The sequence below is a fragment of the Elephantulus edwardii genome, unplaced genomic scaffold, assembly GCF_000299155.1.
Source record: "Elephantulus edwardii isolate Elephantulus edwardi_28Jun2011 unplaced genomic scaffold, EleEdw1.0 scaffold00048, whole genome shotgun sequence".
NCBI classification, from domain to species: domain Eukaryota; kingdom Metazoa; phylum Chordata; class Mammalia; order Macroscelidea; family Macroscelididae; genus Elephantulus; species Elephantulus edwardii.
Genome location: NW_006399798.1, coordinates 17456688 through 17475167, shown reverse-complemented (window position 1 = coordinate 17475167; position 18480 = coordinate 17456688). Strand labels below are relative to the sequence as shown.

At 44.6% G+C, this 18480-nt stretch overlaps 1 protein-coding gene across 1 annotated transcript in view; it reads right to left on the bottom strand.

Annotated features, from left to right (window-relative positions):
• PECAM1 (platelet/endothelial cell adhesion molecule 1) overlaps positions 1-18480 on the bottom strand; it is a 100037-nt gene that overhangs the window by 62141 nt on the left and 19416 nt on the right. Inside the window, exons 8-14 of the mRNA XM_006886407.1 lie at positions 16281-16571; positions 15580-15687; positions 13115-13142; positions 12073-12149; positions 8908-8961; positions 6955-7017; positions 133-189 (exon numbers count right to left, since the gene is read on the bottom strand). Of these exons, the coding sequence (XP_006886469.1) occupies positions 133-189; positions 6955-7017; positions 8908-8961; positions 12073-12149; positions 13115-13142; positions 15580-15687; positions 16281-16571 (678 nt within the window). The remainder of the gene's footprint in view (positions 1-132; positions 190-6954; positions 7018-8907; positions 8962-12072; positions 12150-13114; positions 13143-15579; positions 15688-16280; positions 16572-18480) is intronic.

The window sequence follows — 18480 nt, the reverse complement described above, 5'->3', positions numbered from 1 at the left end:
AAAGTGGACACTACTCAGTGTCTTCAGAATAAAGCACATCCATTGCTCCCCTTCTCCCGGGCTTCCTCTTCCCTGCCCACTCCCAAAGCTCAGAGTTAGTTGGGACAGGGGCATCTGAGAACCTTCACTCACCAGGGTCGGTTTTCCGGATTTCACTGTACACCGTCTCTGTGCCCTTCGTTTCCAGAGCTGGAAAAGGGACCAGGCCCAGGTTAGTAGCTGCAGCAGCAGGAGCAAGTGTGGGGCTCTCCCACCCAGGCCCACACAGGGTCCTGCCCAGGATGGTTCAGGATGTACTAGGGACACTGTTAGCTGGGCCTCTGCTCCAGCCCCACAGTGCTGAGACGGTGAGGATGGATGGAGCCCGGGGTGGGGGATTATTGGGTCAGGAGAGCTGAGGGCATGCACTTCAGGGGGCCCAGCAGGCCTTTCTGGCCACCTGGGGACCCTCAGCTACCTTTTGGACCTTGGGCTTTGGACTGTCTTATACCTCTGGACTCAATGTCCCGGCCAGGGCTGCAGTCTTTCTACCACTGCCCGCCCATGGCCTAGTGGGTAGTGAGTAGCAATGCTAACCCATAGGCCAGTTCTCTTTGGTCGAATCCCCCAGTGACAATCTCTTCCTGTCAGTTCACAGCCTTGGAAACTCAGTGGAGGGTCAGCTATGAGTCAGTTTTGGCTCAGCAACCATGGGTTTAGATTTGAATTTGAGTCTTCCTGCTTCAGCCTGGCTCAGCATTGTTCGTGTGTGTGTGTGTGTGTGTGTGTGTGTGTGTGTACGTGCAGCTCGCCCACTCATCCCTCTCCCCCTCGAAGCTCAGCAGCTGCCGCCCACTAATGACTAAAGCAGCCAGCGGGGCCGTTTGTCACTGCTGTCACGGATGTTTCCGGCCGGGCCTTCACTTGACTTCTGTTTTCCTCTGTATTTAACAGGGGGTAAAAATGGCTCCCACGTCATGGGGTTTTCCCAGCAATTAGCCTCAGGCAAACAAGCATCAACTGGAGGCTTAACAAGTTCCTTCCCGCCCACCCCCACATCAAGCCACCCCTTGGTCCACTGCCAGCAGGGATTCAAGCTGGACATGGTATCGATGCCACCTCCACTCAGAAGTGATGGAGGGAGGGAACAGGGTGGCCAAGGCCAAGTCACCTTGACTCATCACCAGCCTTAAACTCACAGAACCTTTCCTCTCCTAGTTCACCCAGCTGACATGGGCAGGCCCGGGAGACATGGATCTCCCACCCTCACCCCCACAGCTGCCGAGGAGCCTGGGATCAGAGGCCTCAACTTGAGTCCTCTAGAAGGGGCCTCCATTTCCACCATAGTGGCCATCATCCTAGCTCTACCGATGGCCTTGGCAGCCCCATAAAACCTTCCTGCAAACTGGAAAAAGGTGGCTCCTGCATTGCCTGGCTGGGGCTAAGCATGTGAGGCTGATGGTCATGCTTCATCCTGTTAGAGAAGGTTCCAACACACTCCTGTTCCCATCAACTTCCCCTGCCCTCTAGGAAGAGAAAGAAAACCAGATGCTACCAGCAAGGAAACTTTTCTTAAGGAGGAAGTGCCGCCCTGGGAAATGGACAGTATTTCAGGAACAAAACTCTGCCATTTCTTCAGCTTCCTTAAACCGGACGCCTTCAGGCATCATGGACATTCCATCGCTCCTGACTCGGCTGCTAGAGAGCAAAGGCAGGGCCTGACCGTCTGTGAGGAGTCTTGGAACCTCAGGACCCCGTGGTGACAAGCCAAGGCCTAGGGCAGGAAGCCAAAGGGGCCATGTTCCGCTTGGTTGCTCGGTGGAATGTGGAGGGGTGAGAACTAAGACAGTTGTGTTTTTCCAGAGTATATTCCCAAGCTTTGGGCAACTCTTCCCTCTTTTTATTGTTCCCCTTTCCTTTCAAACCTGAGGTCTCCTTAGGAGGAAGCTTGTTGGTGCCATGGACCTCGCTTTGTAATGCTGAGGGATGAAGAGGGCTTTTGTACCAGGTTCAGACTGGACTAGGGAAGGCTGGTGGGTGGTCCCTCCCACCCCATCCATCACAGTTCACCCAGACTGGGCTCTGAGCAGCTGACCAATGGGCTATCTTCTGGAGGTCTCATGAGCATCTCAAACTTGTCCCTAGATGAACAACCACAAGCCTGTTCCTCCCAATCTCAGATAGTACAACCATCCAAGCACTTGCTCAGTCAAGAAACATTTCATCATCAACCTCCATTCCAGCCATTACAATCTCCATCCAGCGCTGCAATTTTGTGTATCTTGAATCCACCCTTCACGGGCATTTCAGCTCCACCTTCCTCCCTTCTTGCCTGATGAGAACATACTGGTCTCTCTACTTCTTTTTCACCCTCCTGCCTCAGTTCTCCATGGTAACCACCAGCATCTTTTGTCAAGAAGTTGGATCCTACCCCTTCTCTGATTAAAGCCTTCCAGTGACTCCTCAAGTCACTTGGAAGGGGATGGAAAAAGCCTTTGTACTCCACCCCAATCCTTTCCTTCCCGGCTTCATCACTGACCTTGAACCCACAGACACACACAGGCCTCTTTTTAGCAAATGAGCCAAGATCACTACAGCCTCACACTGTCCCCCCTTTCATGATGGGACCTTTTTGCATCTTTGAGGCCCCAGATTAATGCTGCCCCTTCAAAAGTAGCCCCCTGAAATCCCCTAAGCCAGGGAGGTGGCGCCTCCTATGTCTTCTTCTCTTTCTGAGGATTTACTGTGATCTGCAATGATGATTATTCTGTGGTTCTGTGGTTCATGGGCCTGTGTCTGCTGATATGGTACCAGGTGTCAGACTATGAAAGGGGTGAGGGTGACGGTTTTGCCATCAAGTTGGAACTGACGTATAGCTGTCCCTCTAGAAGGTTTTCAGAGGCCATGAATCACTGCCCATCTTTCTCCTCCTGTGGAGCAGCTAGTGGATTTGAACCACTTGCCTTTGCAGTAGTAGCATGGTTCCTTATCCACTAGGCCACCAGAGCTCCCAAGCCAGGGGAGAAAAACCAAAACGAACCTCACACTGACCCTTCTTTCAGCAACTGAACCTTTTCTTTTCTATTTTTTTATTGATATTTTAATGAAATTTTATAAAAAACTTGGATTTTCATTCATTCATTGCTGCATATTTTCCTCCTTACCTTACCCCCCAATTCACTTTTCTCTTTAAAAAGATTCTTTCACTGTTGTACAATTTCCTCCCTCCCCCCTGCCCCACAGTCCACTTTGCTATGCACCTCTTATTCTGGACTATTGTCATGCAAATAATACCTGGAATGCAAAAGCTGGGAACAGACAAGAAGAATCAGTAGTCAGAAAACATGGACTTGGAGACAGAAATGGAGCTGGAGATAGGATGATATCCTGTGCCAACCTAGCCATCTCAAATGCACTTATTCCCACCTCTTCAGTCACAGAATTGATCCATCTTATCAAAGGTCTTCCTCTCCTTTGCCGCCCCTCCACTCTGCCAAACATGATGTCCATCTCCAAGGACCAGTCCCTCCTTGCAACATGCCCAAAATATGTCAGACGAAGCTTCAGAATCCTTGACTCCAGGGAACATTCTGGCTTCACTCTCTCCAGGACGAACCTGTTTGTTTTCCTAGCAGTCCATGGTATATTCAACACTCTTCTCCAGGCAAAGTATTAAATGACCCAGGAGGTATCAAAAGAAGATGGAAAGAATATACTGAGCCATTGTATCAAAAGGAATTGGCAGACACAGAAGAATGTAATGAAACAACATATGAACAAGAGCCTATGGTGATGAAGGAAGAAGTTCAAGCTGCTTTGAAAGAAATAGCAAAAAAAATAAGGCCCCAGGAACAGATGGTATACCAATTGAAGTATTTCAGCTAACAGATGCTGCCCTGGACAAGCTCACCAAGTTGTGTCAAGAATTCTGGAGAACAACCACTTGGCCAACTGACAGGAAGAGATCTATATTTGTTCCCATTCCAAAGAAGGGTGACCCAACAGAGTGTGGAAACTATAGAACAATATCGTTGATTTCACATGCAAGCAAGATTCTGCTGAAGATTATCCAAAAACGACTGGAACAACACATCAGCAGAGAACTGCTGGAAGTCCAGGCTGGGTTTAGAAGGGGTCGTGGAACTAGGGATATTGTAGCTGATGTTAGATGGATATTGGCTGAAAGCAGGGAACACCAGAAGAATGTCTGTATGTGCTTCATTGATTGTGCAAAGGTGTTTGACTGTGTGGACCATAAGAAACTGTGGCTGACTCTGAGAAGAATGGGAATCCCAGAACACTTGATCATGCTAATGCCAAACTTATACTTGAACCAAGAGGCAGTCGTCTGAACAGATTAAGCAAACACTGCATGGTTCAAAATTGGGAAGGGCACACTCCAGGGATGTGTCCTATCTCCATACCTTTTCAACCTCTATGCAGAACAGATCACCCGGGAGGCTGGGCTCTATGAGGAGAAATGTGGCATCAGGATTGTGGAAGATCTATCAACAATCTGCGTTATGCAGATGACACAACCCTGCTTGCTGAAACTGAGGAGGACCTGAGGCGCTTGCTGCTGAGGGTCAGGAACTGCAGCCTTCAATATGGATTGAGGTTCAATGTCAAGAAGACAAAGATTCTCACCACTGGACCAATTGGCAGTATCAGGATGGATGGTGAAGAGATTGAAAGTGTTCACAGCTTTAGTCTGCTTGATGCCACAATCAACACTCTTGGCACCAGCAGCCAAGAAATTAAAAGACATATTGCAACGGGAAAGTCTGCTGTTAGGGACCTCTCTAAAGTACTCAAGAGCAACGGTGTGTCTCTGGAGACTAAGGTGCTCTGGTACAGGCCATGGTCTTTGCAATCACTTGTTATGCGTCAGAGAGCTAGACAATGACCAGGGATGATAGCAGGAGAATTGATGCTTTTGAGCTTTGGTGTTGGAGAAGAGTGCTGAGGGTGCCATGGACTGCTAGGAAAACAAACAGATTCATCCTGGAGAGGGTTAAACCAGGCGGCTCCTTGGAGGCAAAGATTCTGAGGCTCCGTCTGACATACTTTGGTCATGTTGTAAGGAGGGATTGGTCCTTGGAGAGGGACATCATGCTTGGGAGGGTGGAGGGCAGGCGCGGTAAGGGAAGGCTGTCTGGGAGATGGATTGATTCGGAGACTGGGGCAATTGGGATGAGTGTGTCGGAGATTGGCACAGGACAGAGCAGCATTTAGAGCTGTTGTACATAGGGTCGCTATGAGTTGCAAGCGACTCGACGGCACATAACAACAACAATGATACTTCTTTTAGACAGTTCTTTCCCTCATCTATTTCAATGCAGCGTTCATTATTTATCCCCTCTTTTCTTAGTTCCCCCCCCAACCACCATGTCAGTCCTGTTTTGTTTTGTTTTTAATTTTATATTGATTTATTTACAAAGTTTGAATATTTTGTTTTTACAACTGAACTCTTAAAGTAACTACTTCAAAGAAAGAGACCCAAAATTCTTCCTTACCAAAACCAAACCCATTGCCATGGAGCCAAATCTGACTCATAGTGGCACTGTTAAACTTAGTAGAACTGCCACAGAGGGTTCCAAGGCTGTGAACCTTGGTGGAAGCCATATCTTTCTCCTGCAGATCGTTAGTAGGTTTAAACCACCAACCTTTCAGTTAGCAACTGGGTTCTTTAATCACTGCATGGCCATAGTTCAAGATCCCTCTCCATCATAGGCTAAAAGGCATTTTCAAGTAGCTGTTGCTGTGTGGCTCTGAATAATTCTACACAGCCTGGGTCTGCAAACTGCCTCAAGGCTGCACAGACACCTTGGTCACAGTCTCACGGGGAAGGTATGGAGGTCAGGGGTCCTAATAAGTGCCCCAGCAGAGCAGGAAGAACCAAATTCACCTTGTGGATGAACACAAGGAAAAGAGGGTTAAGATAAACGTGTTTTGATGTGGTGCCAAAAGCCACAAAGTGCTCACAATGAAACGCATTCTTTGTTTTCAAAAGCTTTCACCCAACACAGATTTGTACACCAACGTTCATAGCAGCATTAGTCACTGGAAACAGTGCAACCATCCAACCACAATTAAATGGATTGAGAAATTGTGGTACATTCACAGAATGGAATACTATGCAGCACTCAGGAGCAATGATTTCAAAAATTACTACATAACTTGGGAGGAACTTGAGAGCATTAGGCTGAGAGAACTAGCTCAGTCTCGTAAGGGCAAATATTGCATAAGACCATTATTGTGGAAATACAAAGATAAGCAGTAAAACGCGTATGAGGATCCCAGGTAGGGAGTGGGGAGCAGAGTGGGGAGGATGGGCAGGGGAACATTATAGGGCTGTTCCATTTGGTGGGTGAAGGGGGGTAAAGGAAATGGGAAAATATCTGGTGGATATCTGGAAAAAGAGTAATGGTGAGCATAGCTCAAGGGCGATTAATTTTATAAAATATAATGAATGGGAATGATTGTATGAAACACAATGTGAATGCAGGATAGTGTGAAACACAATATATATGAACTTTGTACGCAAATCAATATAAATTAAATTTTTTAAAAGGCTTTCACCTGAATAGAAACATTAATAAAAAAGCAATGCCCACAACACATTAAAAAAATCCATTTCATTTACACAAGCTCATCCTGTAGCAACTCTTTGAGGAACATAGGAGGCTGGATTAGGGAGGTACTTCTCGAAGCTGCCCAATCACTTGCTCCAAGCTGCTCTCAGAGAGCTTCCCTCTAAAAAGAAATAAATAGCTTCTCTCTTAGTAAAAGCCTGGTCCTCAGCAAACGCTCACAGTATTGACCATATTAATCGGATCATAACAAAAATGAGTGACTCTTAAGACCCCAAAGCCTGGTCCAGGGCTCTCTGCCCACCACTTCCCTTCTGGTCATGCCCCATGTCCACTCGATATTCATGCGCAAGCCAAAAGGAGGACACGGAAATGGTGTTACCTTGGTGAGTTTCAGGTAAGGACACTTCCACTTCTGTGTACTCCACGTTCGAGTTCAGAGAATCTGCTCAGAGAAAGCACAGAGCCTTGGGGTTAGACACCATCACCTCTGGGACCTTCCCCACAGAGAGTTTCATTCACATGATTAATTTATTGAGCATTTTGAGGGGAAAAGCAGGCCCAGGACATGAGTGGGTCCCCAAACTAGTACTGAAATTGTACTTCTGTATGACCTCTTCTTACCCTGATACCTGGGTGAGGGAGGACATTGGGTCCCTGCTGTTTTCCTGGGGAGAGGATTTTAAAAGGTCACTGGTCACTCCTCACAAGACGTGAGGCACCAGGAGCTGCACATGGTTGGCACATTCCACTGTTAATTGAAAGGTGTGGGGTTTGAGTTCATCTGAGATGCCTTGGAAGAAGGCCTTGGTGGTCTGCTTCCAAATATCAATCATTAAAACCTTCTGGAGCACCATCTACATGGATACACATGGAATTGACCTGATGACACAAGGGGGGGGGGGGAGGAGAGGTGCGCATGCGCTTGCCAGAAGTAGCCCAGTGTAGGCCACACCCAATAACTCAGGTCAGTGTCACTTGAAATGCTGGTCACTTCCTCCAAGCCACAGGCATAGAGAGCTAGGCCCAAGGCTAACAGGGTCTCAAGAAATGGGGACTGGGTCACTAGCCTCAAAAATTCCCTGAAAGCAGGACGCATAGTTGTGAAAAAAACCAAGTTAATGAAATCCCTTAGGGTGCTATGGTCAATTAATTGATTATCTTAAATGAAAATATTATTTATTTTGTTTCAAAAGCCCCAAAGAACCAGAGTTTCTTGCCAGAAAATGAAACAGTGACTCTGTCATCAAGCACACAGAGGCGTTTAAAGAATCCCTTTTTTTAGAGCTTTAAGTCCTATGACAGCAGCTCAGAGCAAGAAGGAATGCTGAGGAATTATTTACCCATTCCTTTTGAATTGTGGGCATAAGTAAGCGATATAATTGTGGTCTTAAAAAGCAAGTAGCAGTTCCATTTTAAATTCCTTCCTCTACTACTCCAAAGAGGCAATTTTACAACCCATCTGATAGCTCATTTTTGGATATTCACAACCATCCTCTGACGGCCTAGTGGCAAGAACCTGCACTGCAATCCCAAAGGCAGGCTGTTCAAGTCCACCAGCTGCTCTGCGGGAGAAGGGTGGGCAGTCTCCTCCTGTGCAATTAATTGCCTCTGGAAACTCCTCAGAGGGTCAGCTATGGGCTTGGCTCTAACTAGATGGTACACAACCACATCCCTATCAGAAATTTCCTTTTTAGTTATATAGCCAATCCAAAGACAAGTGATTGAAATCTGCCAGTTACACCTTGAGAGAAAGAGGAACAATCTCCTTCCTCCTTTCCTATGAATTTGGGTGTGTTTCCCAGAAAAGACACTTTGGAGAAAGCATCCAGCTGTTTCTATTATATAACATGGTCATTTACACAGGTTGGGGAATATCTGTGGGGTCTTAACTGTGTTCTGTTTTTTTGGCTGATGCAGTCTATAAGGAGTCGCACTGCTAACCCAAAGGTCACGCTCCTCTGATGGTCCACCAGCTGCTCCATGAGAGAAAGGCAGGCAATCTCCTCCCAAGTGACTTACAGCCTTGGAAACCTAATTAAGGGTCAGCTATGAGTTGGGTCCCGACTCCATAGCAATGAGTAGAAAGGTTCTTTTTAATGTAAAAACTCCCTAGGAAACCAAACCCATTACCTTCACAGAAACCCTCCACTGGGTTTCTGAGGCAGTAAATAAACCTTTACAGGAGAAAACTGCCCACCCTCCTCCTATGGAACAACTGGTGGATTTGAACAGCTGATTTTTTGCTTGGCAGTCCAACATGTAACATACTGTGCGGTCAGGGCTCTTTGTCAAATGCAAAGGCATTTAATACAATTGTTAGTTAGATAATCACCTTTATTTTCACTTAATGATTTCATTGAATGGTTCCCAGCATCATCATTGTAACCTAATTTTGAAAAGAATAAAATTGATTAGAGTAATAATGAAAATTCTCATTTTCAATAGCTTTTTGAGAAGTCAGTGTCATTAACAGGAAGTCAAGCTGGCAGTCAACAGGGACCATCTGTGTAGGTTCTGGATCTTTCTTCCTCTTTGGTCCCATCTAGCCCAGTTACTAGGGTCGCTTTCTAACACGAGTGGGAAGTGTACCATCTGATGGGAGGTGTGCTTCTATTTGTGGTTCAGAATGATCCTCCTGAGAAAAATGAAACCACCTTCTAGAAGGAAGTACCCAGTAACCACAAACAGGAAGTAGTAAATGAACCCTCTCCTTCTAGCATGAGAACTTGGATCCATGAGAATAAGACTGATAGCAGCAAAGGCTGCCACCTCCATGGGCTTGAGTTAAACAAACTTGTTTTCCTTTTTTTCCCCCTTTTTTAGTCTTATGTGTTTGACTATTCCAAAGAGTGTGTGCTTCTCCACTACTATTGTTTACCTTACAGGCCTGTCTGTTATTTTGATACAAGTTGAGCAACAAGAATGAGTTAATAATGGTCACAGTCTCAGGGGTTCCACCAGGCTCTAAGGGAATATTAAGCCTGGCCATTTTTGTTTGTTTGTTTGAATCAAGTGGTTTTATTAAAAGGAGTTTTTATAAAATTAAAAGTACAATTGCTGAAAAACCATGACTTTCCAATATATATTTGAACTAATTGCTGTGAAGGGAATTCTGGTGGTCTAATGTGTAAAGAGTTGTACTGCCAAACCAAAGGTAGCCAGTTCAAATCTACCAGCTACTCCAAGGGAGAAAGATAAGCAGTCTCCTCTTGTGTGGTTTACAGTCTCTGAAAACCAGTGGGAGGGTCAGCAAGGAGTCGGTTCTGACTCAATGGCAATGAGTTGAGTTTGAGTTGAATTATTATTATAATTTCAATATATTTATAAATGAAATCAAGCTATCTGGAAACATTAGAATACAAATTGCAGTGTCTGTTGCATTATGGAAATTTGGGAGGAGTCCTTATTTTAACATAAACTTATATCAGCATTTATTTTAAATGCCTCTGAACCTGCATTAAAAGAATTTCCCACTAAAGAGACTCTTCTCTGTGGCATCGGTTTACTTTTTGCTAAATAATCACCAGAATTTTTCTGAGTAGTTTCCTAAATGATATTATTTGCTTTTTCCTTTTCATTGGTAGGTCACTTTTATGTCTGCAAATGTTTTCATTCATTTTTTTGAAGTTCTCGATTCATAACTATCTGAGCTGCTCAATTCTCACGTGACTTTTCTCCGGTATGCTTTACCTTATAAAGGGCGTAGCCTTACATTTTCTCATTTTTGTGACATTGCTGGAAAATTAGCTGAGCCTGGGCACTCAAACCGGCTGGCAAAGAAAACAGCCCCACAGCTCGTCTAGGTCAGAACTTTCTGTGGGTTATAATTATAATCCTCTCTGGGAAGTAATTAATCAGTGGGTGTTTGTTTAACATACCACTTTAAAAACAAACCAGGAAAATCTCAACTAAGAAAATTTTTAAATTGGTCTTCTCCGTGTGGAATGTTTGAAATAAAATCATCCTTTTCTCCTAATAAATGGATCTCCGGCGGCGAAGTGGATTACATATTGGGCTGCTAGCCAAAAGATGGGTGGATCGAATCCACCAGCTACTCAGGAGAACGATGGGAAAATTCCTTCCACAAAGCCTCAGAAGCCTGATGGAGGGTCATTATGAATCAGAATTGACTCACTGACGGGAGATTGAAGGGGTTTGGTGTTCTTGAACTAACTCTAGCTGAGAAGAGGTTTACCAGTGCCCCGCTTGGAAATCTGGTCTCTGCCTCACACATGGAGAATGGCATTGTTGTGTGCTGGTTCTGGCTCTCAGCCACCCTACCTGAACAACACTCAAAGCCTTTGAAGGTGACACACAATTGGTGTCAATGACATTACAATTATCCACCATCTTTTATTCGTTTGGATGTTTACAAGGTAGTAAAAATAGAAGAAAATTAGAGAAGCTGTGATATATTCACATAATGGAATACTATGCTGCACTGAAAAACAAGGAACTCATGAAATATTATACAAAGTGGGTAACCCTGGAGGACATTATGTTGAGTGAAATATCTCAGTCACAAAAAGACAAATATGGGGGGAGGGATTGTATAACAATGAAAGAATTTTTCTTTTACTTTTCAAAGAGAAGAGCAAACTTGGGGGGAGGTGTGTACAGGGAGAAAAGTGCAATAATGAATGAATGGAAATTCAAAGTCTCTGTAAATTTTCATTAGAATTAATAAAAAACAAACAAACAAACAAACAACCCCACCCAACCCAACAATAATAATAAAGAAGAAAACTAATAACTTAAAAAAAAGGACAAATACTGCATAGTGCCACTGTTGTAAGGCGGGACTGACATTGGATTTGGAGGGAGACTGAGAAAGATGGGATAAATTATGTGTACTGCATTGAAACAGATGAGGGAGAAAACTGTTTAGGAGGAATATATGTTTATGTATTATTGCCATGACAAGAGTCCAGAATGAAAGCTGTATGGTGTAGTAGACTTGGGTGGGGGGCGGAATTGTATAATAATTAAATATTTTTTTTACTTTTCAAAGAGAAAAGTGAACTGGGGCGATGGGTAGGCAGGGAGGAAAGTGTGCAACTCTGAATGAATAGAAATCCAAAGTGTCTGTAAACTTTCATTAAAATAATTTTTTTAAAAAAAAAAAGAAGAAAATGTGCTTTCTTTTGAAGCTCTTGTTTGTTGTGACACTATTCAATGACAGATTAGACTGTTTTGTTTTGTTTGGGTTTTAGTTTTAAATTTATTTTATTATTATTTTGTGTTTGTGTACCGTCAAATCAGATCTGACTGATACAGGAGGAGATTGTTCCTCCTACTCCAGCAGAGCATCTGGTGGATTCGAACCGTGTACCTCTGAGATTGCAGTGCAGCTTCTTGCCACTAGGCCACCAGAGCTCACTTAGACTAAGTGTTTTTTTCAATTTTAACCCCACTACCTACAGGCTCTGTTCTTAAGAAAGGTGAAGACATCAAGTCGGGAAAATGGTAATCCTAGGGCACCCTAACGTTACTGTACCATAATGACTGTTGGCTTCAGTACTGGGATCAGAGGAGATCTTCTCATTGTTGGAGTTCAGAAGTGGTGCTGCTGGCCTTAAAAAAGAAAATGAAAAATAAAACAATAGTATAATATTTTTCACTCTCACCCCAACCAATAAGACAAACAAGGGAAGGTCATGGGCCAACCAGGAAGAAGTTCCCCAGGTCAGGAAGGCTCCACTTTCTCATTTATAAAATGAGCTCTAAGACTATTTGACATGGTTTCCTTTTTCCTGTTAAAGTGAGCGAACACTATCATCTAGAGTCTTTCCCAGGTGACTATGCGGAAGGAAGACTCCTAAAATCGTCATCCTGTCCCTGAATCTCTTGAGGACCAGAGCATTCGTTTCCATATTTGAGATTTTGGGATATCACAGGAAAAGAAAAAGTTTTTAAATCCAAGTTTTCAGATTAAAATAGGGAACGCTGGTGGCTTAACGGTAAGGAGTTTTGCTGCTGGCCCCAGAGCATGCAGTTCAAATCCACCAACTGTTCTAATGGAGAAACATGGGCACTCTGCTCCATGTGATTTACAGCTTCTGAAAACCAGCTGTGAGGGTCTGCTATGTACAGGCTCTGGCCTGAGGTATATAGCAACAAGAATGTGAATTTATGAAATTTATCTTTCCAAGTAAGTACATTTTTCAAATTCCATCTCCTGCCACCAGAATTATTTATGGGAAAAGGGGATTTCCCATGTTACAGTACAGGAAGGACATGGTTTCATAATAAAAGCTATTTCTTCTCAGGACAGAACAGTTGGCAATCTTCCACAGATACACACACACACACACACACACACACACTCTCTCTCTCTCTCTCACACACCACTCTTAACCTACACCTTTTCTTTTCATGAGTTCATCATTTTCAACAGTTTTTCAAGAGTCATTGAAAACTTCCATGTCTCAGAGCATCCCAGCCATTCAACCTCCAAAGCCGGACACCCCACCAATGCCCTACAGCAGACACCCCACCCGTGCTCCACAGCATCGTCCCTCTTCCACAAGTGCTCTGACCTGGACATCTCCACTGGTATCTGTTTGGCTTTGAAGAGAAAGAGCAAAACCAAAGTCAGTATCAATGTCCATACCCGATGAAAACCCCATAATGCACTGCTGTCAAGTCAGTTCCAACTCACGGTGGTAGAGGAGAACTGACCCCAGGGTTTCCAATTTCAATCACTTTTGCTTATTCTCCTGAATACTGAATACTCATAAAAAGAGAGGAAAGAAATCTAAATACGGTCATGCTAAATGAAAGGGAAACATGCATGAGAGAACACATCTTCTCTTGGTCTTAAGAGATTTCCCTAGAAAAATTCTATTTTGTTAATTTCAGCCAGGAGTGATTTTCATTAGCAGTACATGATAGGAGACAAAGACCCAAAATAGCCAGATGAGGGGCAGTGACCACTTTGATTCAACACTATTCCAAAAGGCAAAGGCTAAATTAACCAATTTGCTTTTAATTCCAAGCTGGCCTAAGACCAATGCCAGGGTCACCATGAACAAGGAATTTGTTTGAGGCCTGTCTTCCCATAGGAATAGTAATGTTCATGTTCCAGAAAAACCCCGAGTCTCCTCTTTATCCACATCTACTCCATCCTTTCCTGGACAGCTGAGGGAAGCCGAATATCAAATTTAATAATAGTAGACCAAATGCTATATCAGGAAATGAGGGAGGCTTAATACAAGCTGAAGGTAAGAGTCAACATTGTTCTTAGTTTGCATCAACTGAATCCATCTCTCCTGAGATTAGCATAAAGAGGAACTTGGCCTTATCTGCAAAAGACTTCACCATTATCCTTTGTTTTTGTTTTGTACTTCCTTATGATTTTACTTTGTTTACCTTCCTTATGATTCTCAATAAATACTCAGAGAAACATGGCTTGGGGCCTTCAGTCATGGGAACTGTTGGCCCCCTGTTTTTCACACTCTCTGTTCTATATCATTCCTAGTAGTCTGTCTCATCATTAATAATTATAAAAATACCCTTGGTCTGCAACAGACATCAACATCAGGGGCTATATAATGCCCTTTAACCCACAAGCAAAAATGTGGGATTTCCTGGTATTGTAAGGCCTGCAGGCACCTAGTGGTGCAGTAGTGACCATAGGTATCTCAATCTCCATGATTCTGAGACCGGAAGAACTAGATGGTGCCCAGCTGCCTTCTGGTCACTCTGAAAAGATTGTAATAGAAGGTTCCTGACAGAGTAGGAGAAAAATGGGGCGGGGGACTCAAAATTATAAAATAGATCAGGCTTATTGGTCTGGTAGAGACTAGTAGAATCTCTAAGAGAGTAGCCCTTGACCACTCTTCAGTCTTGGAACTTAACACATTCCTTCTTTCAGTCAAACACTTATCAGGCTTATAAGATGATCAACAGCACCAGGGAAGAATTCACTCCTTAAAACACTAAACCATATAAGATCAAAAGAGCAGCCTTTGCTTGGGTGTAAATCTCAGAAGGCAGGAAGGGATAGGAATAAAGGACAATTGGAAAGCGTAGACAAACACAGGGCCAAGTGGGAAGAGTTCTGGTACAATTGGAGCATTGCAATCAATGTCATAACACGAAATGGTTCTGAATGGTTGAACAGAAAACCCATCTGTTCTGTCAACTTCCACTCAAATCACAGCAACAAGTTAATTGGTGGGGAAGATTACAGCCTTAGAAATGCTATGGAGCAATTCTACTCCCTCCTAGAGTTTGTCGGCAGTGGGTATGGTTCTGGACCTACGCCTTTTCCCCTTGGACCCGACTGGCTGACGGCTTCCTCAGTGTCAGTGGGTGATCCCGGCTTCCCATCTGTGCTTGGTCGACTCCAAGCACAGGGCAGACATCACAGCACAAACGGCAGGTTAAATGGGAAATAACTCACTGGGTAGGATGTGTCTGCGGGTGTCTTCACGCCACTCCAACGCCACTCTAGCAACTTTAAGACCCGGTGTAACCAAACACAGTGGAATGACTTCTGACCAGTGTAGATGCAACTTCTCCCCTAATCTTTTTTTTTCTAGAAGGAGGGGCATGTTCCTCTCATGCCCCTGAAAATCCGCTAGAAAGGTTAGCTATGAGTCGGTTCGAACTTGATGGCACATTAACATTGACAGTTGCCAAACTCCTGTACAATGCACTGCCTCTGAAAACCCACTGGAGGGTCAGTTATGAGTCAGTTTTGACTCAGTGGCACACAACAACAACAAGTTGCCCGTCTATAAGCCATCCTTTTCATTTCTGTCTAGTTAAATCCAGGACAATGATAACTCCATGCCCACTAAGATCAAAGTTATCAAGATGGCGCCCTAAGGAGAAAACCCACAGTGATCAATTACCTCAGCTCAGCTTCCAGGGGTGCAGAGCACCAGGCTCCACCCCTTCCCCCCAGCTCCCCTGTAAAGCTGAGTTACAACCCAATGATGGCCAGTTTCCTGGCAAAGGGCCACCTGTCAGGATGGAATGAAAGAGCTGCCCTCACCCTTGGCTTTCTTCAGAAAATAGCATCTGGCCCCAAGGATCAAGGTGGCAATTATCAGTCCAATGACAACCACTGCAATGAGTCCTTTCTTCCACGGGGCTAGGAAGACTAGAAACGAAAACAATTTCAATGTACAGATCTTTGTCCCCTCAGCCAGCAAGAAACAATTTCAAGTTTAAGTAACAAAGAAGAATTCTTTTTACAGTCCTTGTAACTTGTCCCTATGCTTGGTATCTGTGTGTCAGGGATGCTGTGCTTGTACCTGGTGCGGAAATGACACTTTCAATGCCAGAGGTTACCTACAGTCTTACAGGAGGGAGCAAACCAACTTTGCTGGGGTCCACAACTTTTAGGATATCTATTCAGTCCTTTGTTAGAGCTTCCCTAACCACGTTCATTCTGCATAACCCAAAGCTCTTAGCCACAGGGCAGACGCTAGACCCAATGTGAGCCAGCTGGCATCTCTCCGTCAAGAGTCTGGAATTGGGACTGTGTGAAATACCACCAATTCCTTATAAGAGAAAAGACCTCTTTTTGTTTTAGTTGGATAGGTTTCTGTCATTTGCTGTCAAAGAACCTGGGGAACATCGGCCAATCATCTCCAGTCCCATGTGCAAAACTCCCACCCAAACAAAGGGGTGTGTTCTCTGGCCAAACTCCTTGGAGCCCACACGTACCTCATTTCTGGGCCCATGACTCACCTCTGACTGGCAGCGTATTGCTGTGGGGGGCACTGCTTCTAGGGGCGTTGGCTCTGTTGTTGGCTGTGCAGTAGTACTCTCCCTCCTGCTCCTTGCTAACCTGTGTCTTGTACCAAATTGCCTTGGTTTCATTGGAAACGGTGCTGTAGAAGGGTTTGCCGTCATTCTCTCTGTAAAACTTATAGGTGATTGGACCAGACCCTTCCTTCACGGAGCACTGAAGCACAATGTCATTCCCAGTCTCCACGTCCCTACCGTACAGGATAGACAGCTGGACCTCGTCCACTGGGGCTGAAAGGCAGGGAGAAGATTAGCATTGACAAGGGAAGGAGAATCCACGCACAAGCGCTGACCACAGCCAGCCTTCTGTCACAGGTATAGATGGAGTTCGCCATTCAAGTCAATGCTTTCGGCCAGCCCTCTTCATTGTCCCTCCCTAAGAAGCCCACAACAGATCCCCCCACCCCATCTCGACAAGCTGATGAAAGAATCGCCCTTGACTTTCTCCAGAAGATGGCATCTGACCCCAAGCTTGTAAGGTACTCAATGCACTCAAATCTTGCAAAGAAATAACCATGACCCAACTCAATGTCTTCTCAATGTCTAGCATTCATCCTCTTTCCCCCTCTTTCCTTTACCGAAAAAGTTAAAACCCAGTGCTTTGACATTTTAATATTCCACTTCCTATAGCCTCTGAAATCTGACTTCTTCCCGGCCCTCTGCACTTTATCGCTCATTTCCAAGAAACTCAAAAGGTCAGCCCAGTCTCTCAGCCAACTGGTCCATGAGTCCACTGCAGATTAAGTGCAATAACACACGTTCTGGACCCAGTCCTTCCATCTGTAAAGTTCCTATACAATTGTAACCCAGTCCTTCCCTTTAAAACCCATTATTGGGGCTTCTGTGATGTCTCACAATCTGATTCTCTTCTTTCCTCACTTGCCACCTTCTACTTGTACAATAGTTACACCTCCCTTTGTCTTATAAATATGGGCTTTCTGCAAATATTTTGCCCTCAACTCTTTGCCATCTTTATTCTCCTCTTCAGTGACTTCACTTACATGCAAAGCTTCTAGTTCTGTGCCCTTAGAAGCTAAAGTTATGATGTTGTTGTTGTTGTTGTGTACCATAGAGTTGGAACTGATTCATAGTTGACCTTCCAGTGGGTTTTCAGTGGCAGTTAGTATCATGGGAGGAGATTGCCCTTCCTTCTCCCACTGGGCAGCTGGTGGCCTCAAACCATGTACCTTCAGGATTGCAGCACAGCTTCTTGCCACTCAACCACCAGAGCTCCCTAGATCTTTAGTCCAGGTTATTCCCCTGACTTTCAAATCTCTTGACTTTTGCCTGTGTGTTCCCACCTAGAATTCTGTTCACCCAGAAACCCAGCAGGTCCGAGCAAAACACACCTTCTTCTTGCTTCCCTTTCCCTGGCTCTATTAATCAAACACCAAAATTCTGATCCTAAATTGTCTTCCCAGGTAAATTCTCCTCCTAGTGTGAGCATGGATAGGTCAGAGAACCAGTCTCATTATGAGACCCTCGTGAGTGTACTGGATGACTAGACCCGAGGGGTACCAATCTTCAAAGCAGAATGATGGGAACTCCATCCCAAAATAGACTCCCAGAGGGCTCAGCCTCAGTCGACTGCCTCTCCAGTGTGAAATGGAGTGCACGCGCACGTGCGCGTGTGTGTATGTGTGTGTGTGTGTGTGTGTGTGTGTGTGTGTGTGTGTGTGTGTGGTGGGGGAGGAAGTGACAAGCTGGACTCAGGATCCAGACTCTCTGGCTTAAATCCCACTTCAGGTGAGCTCTGGTGGCCTAGTGGCAAGAAGCTGCACTGCAATCCCAGAGGTGTATGGTTCAAATTCACCAGACGCTCTGCTGGAAAAGGAGAGACAATATCCTCCTGTACCACTCAGATCTGATTTGATACTACACACAAAAAATAATAAAAACGAAAAAATTTTTTAAAAATCCCACTTCAACTCACCAGTTGTCTGTCCTAAGCCTTATCCCCCTCATTGTAAAAAGAACACACTTTCACTACCTTAACTTACATGACTATTGTAAGTATCCAGGGAAATGATTTACTGAGAATATTTCACCCAGAGCTGGACCCATGGTCCAAGCTCAGTAAATGCTAACAAATGGACCCTAGTATATCAGGGATCATGAAGGTGGCCCAAGAGGGGACAAG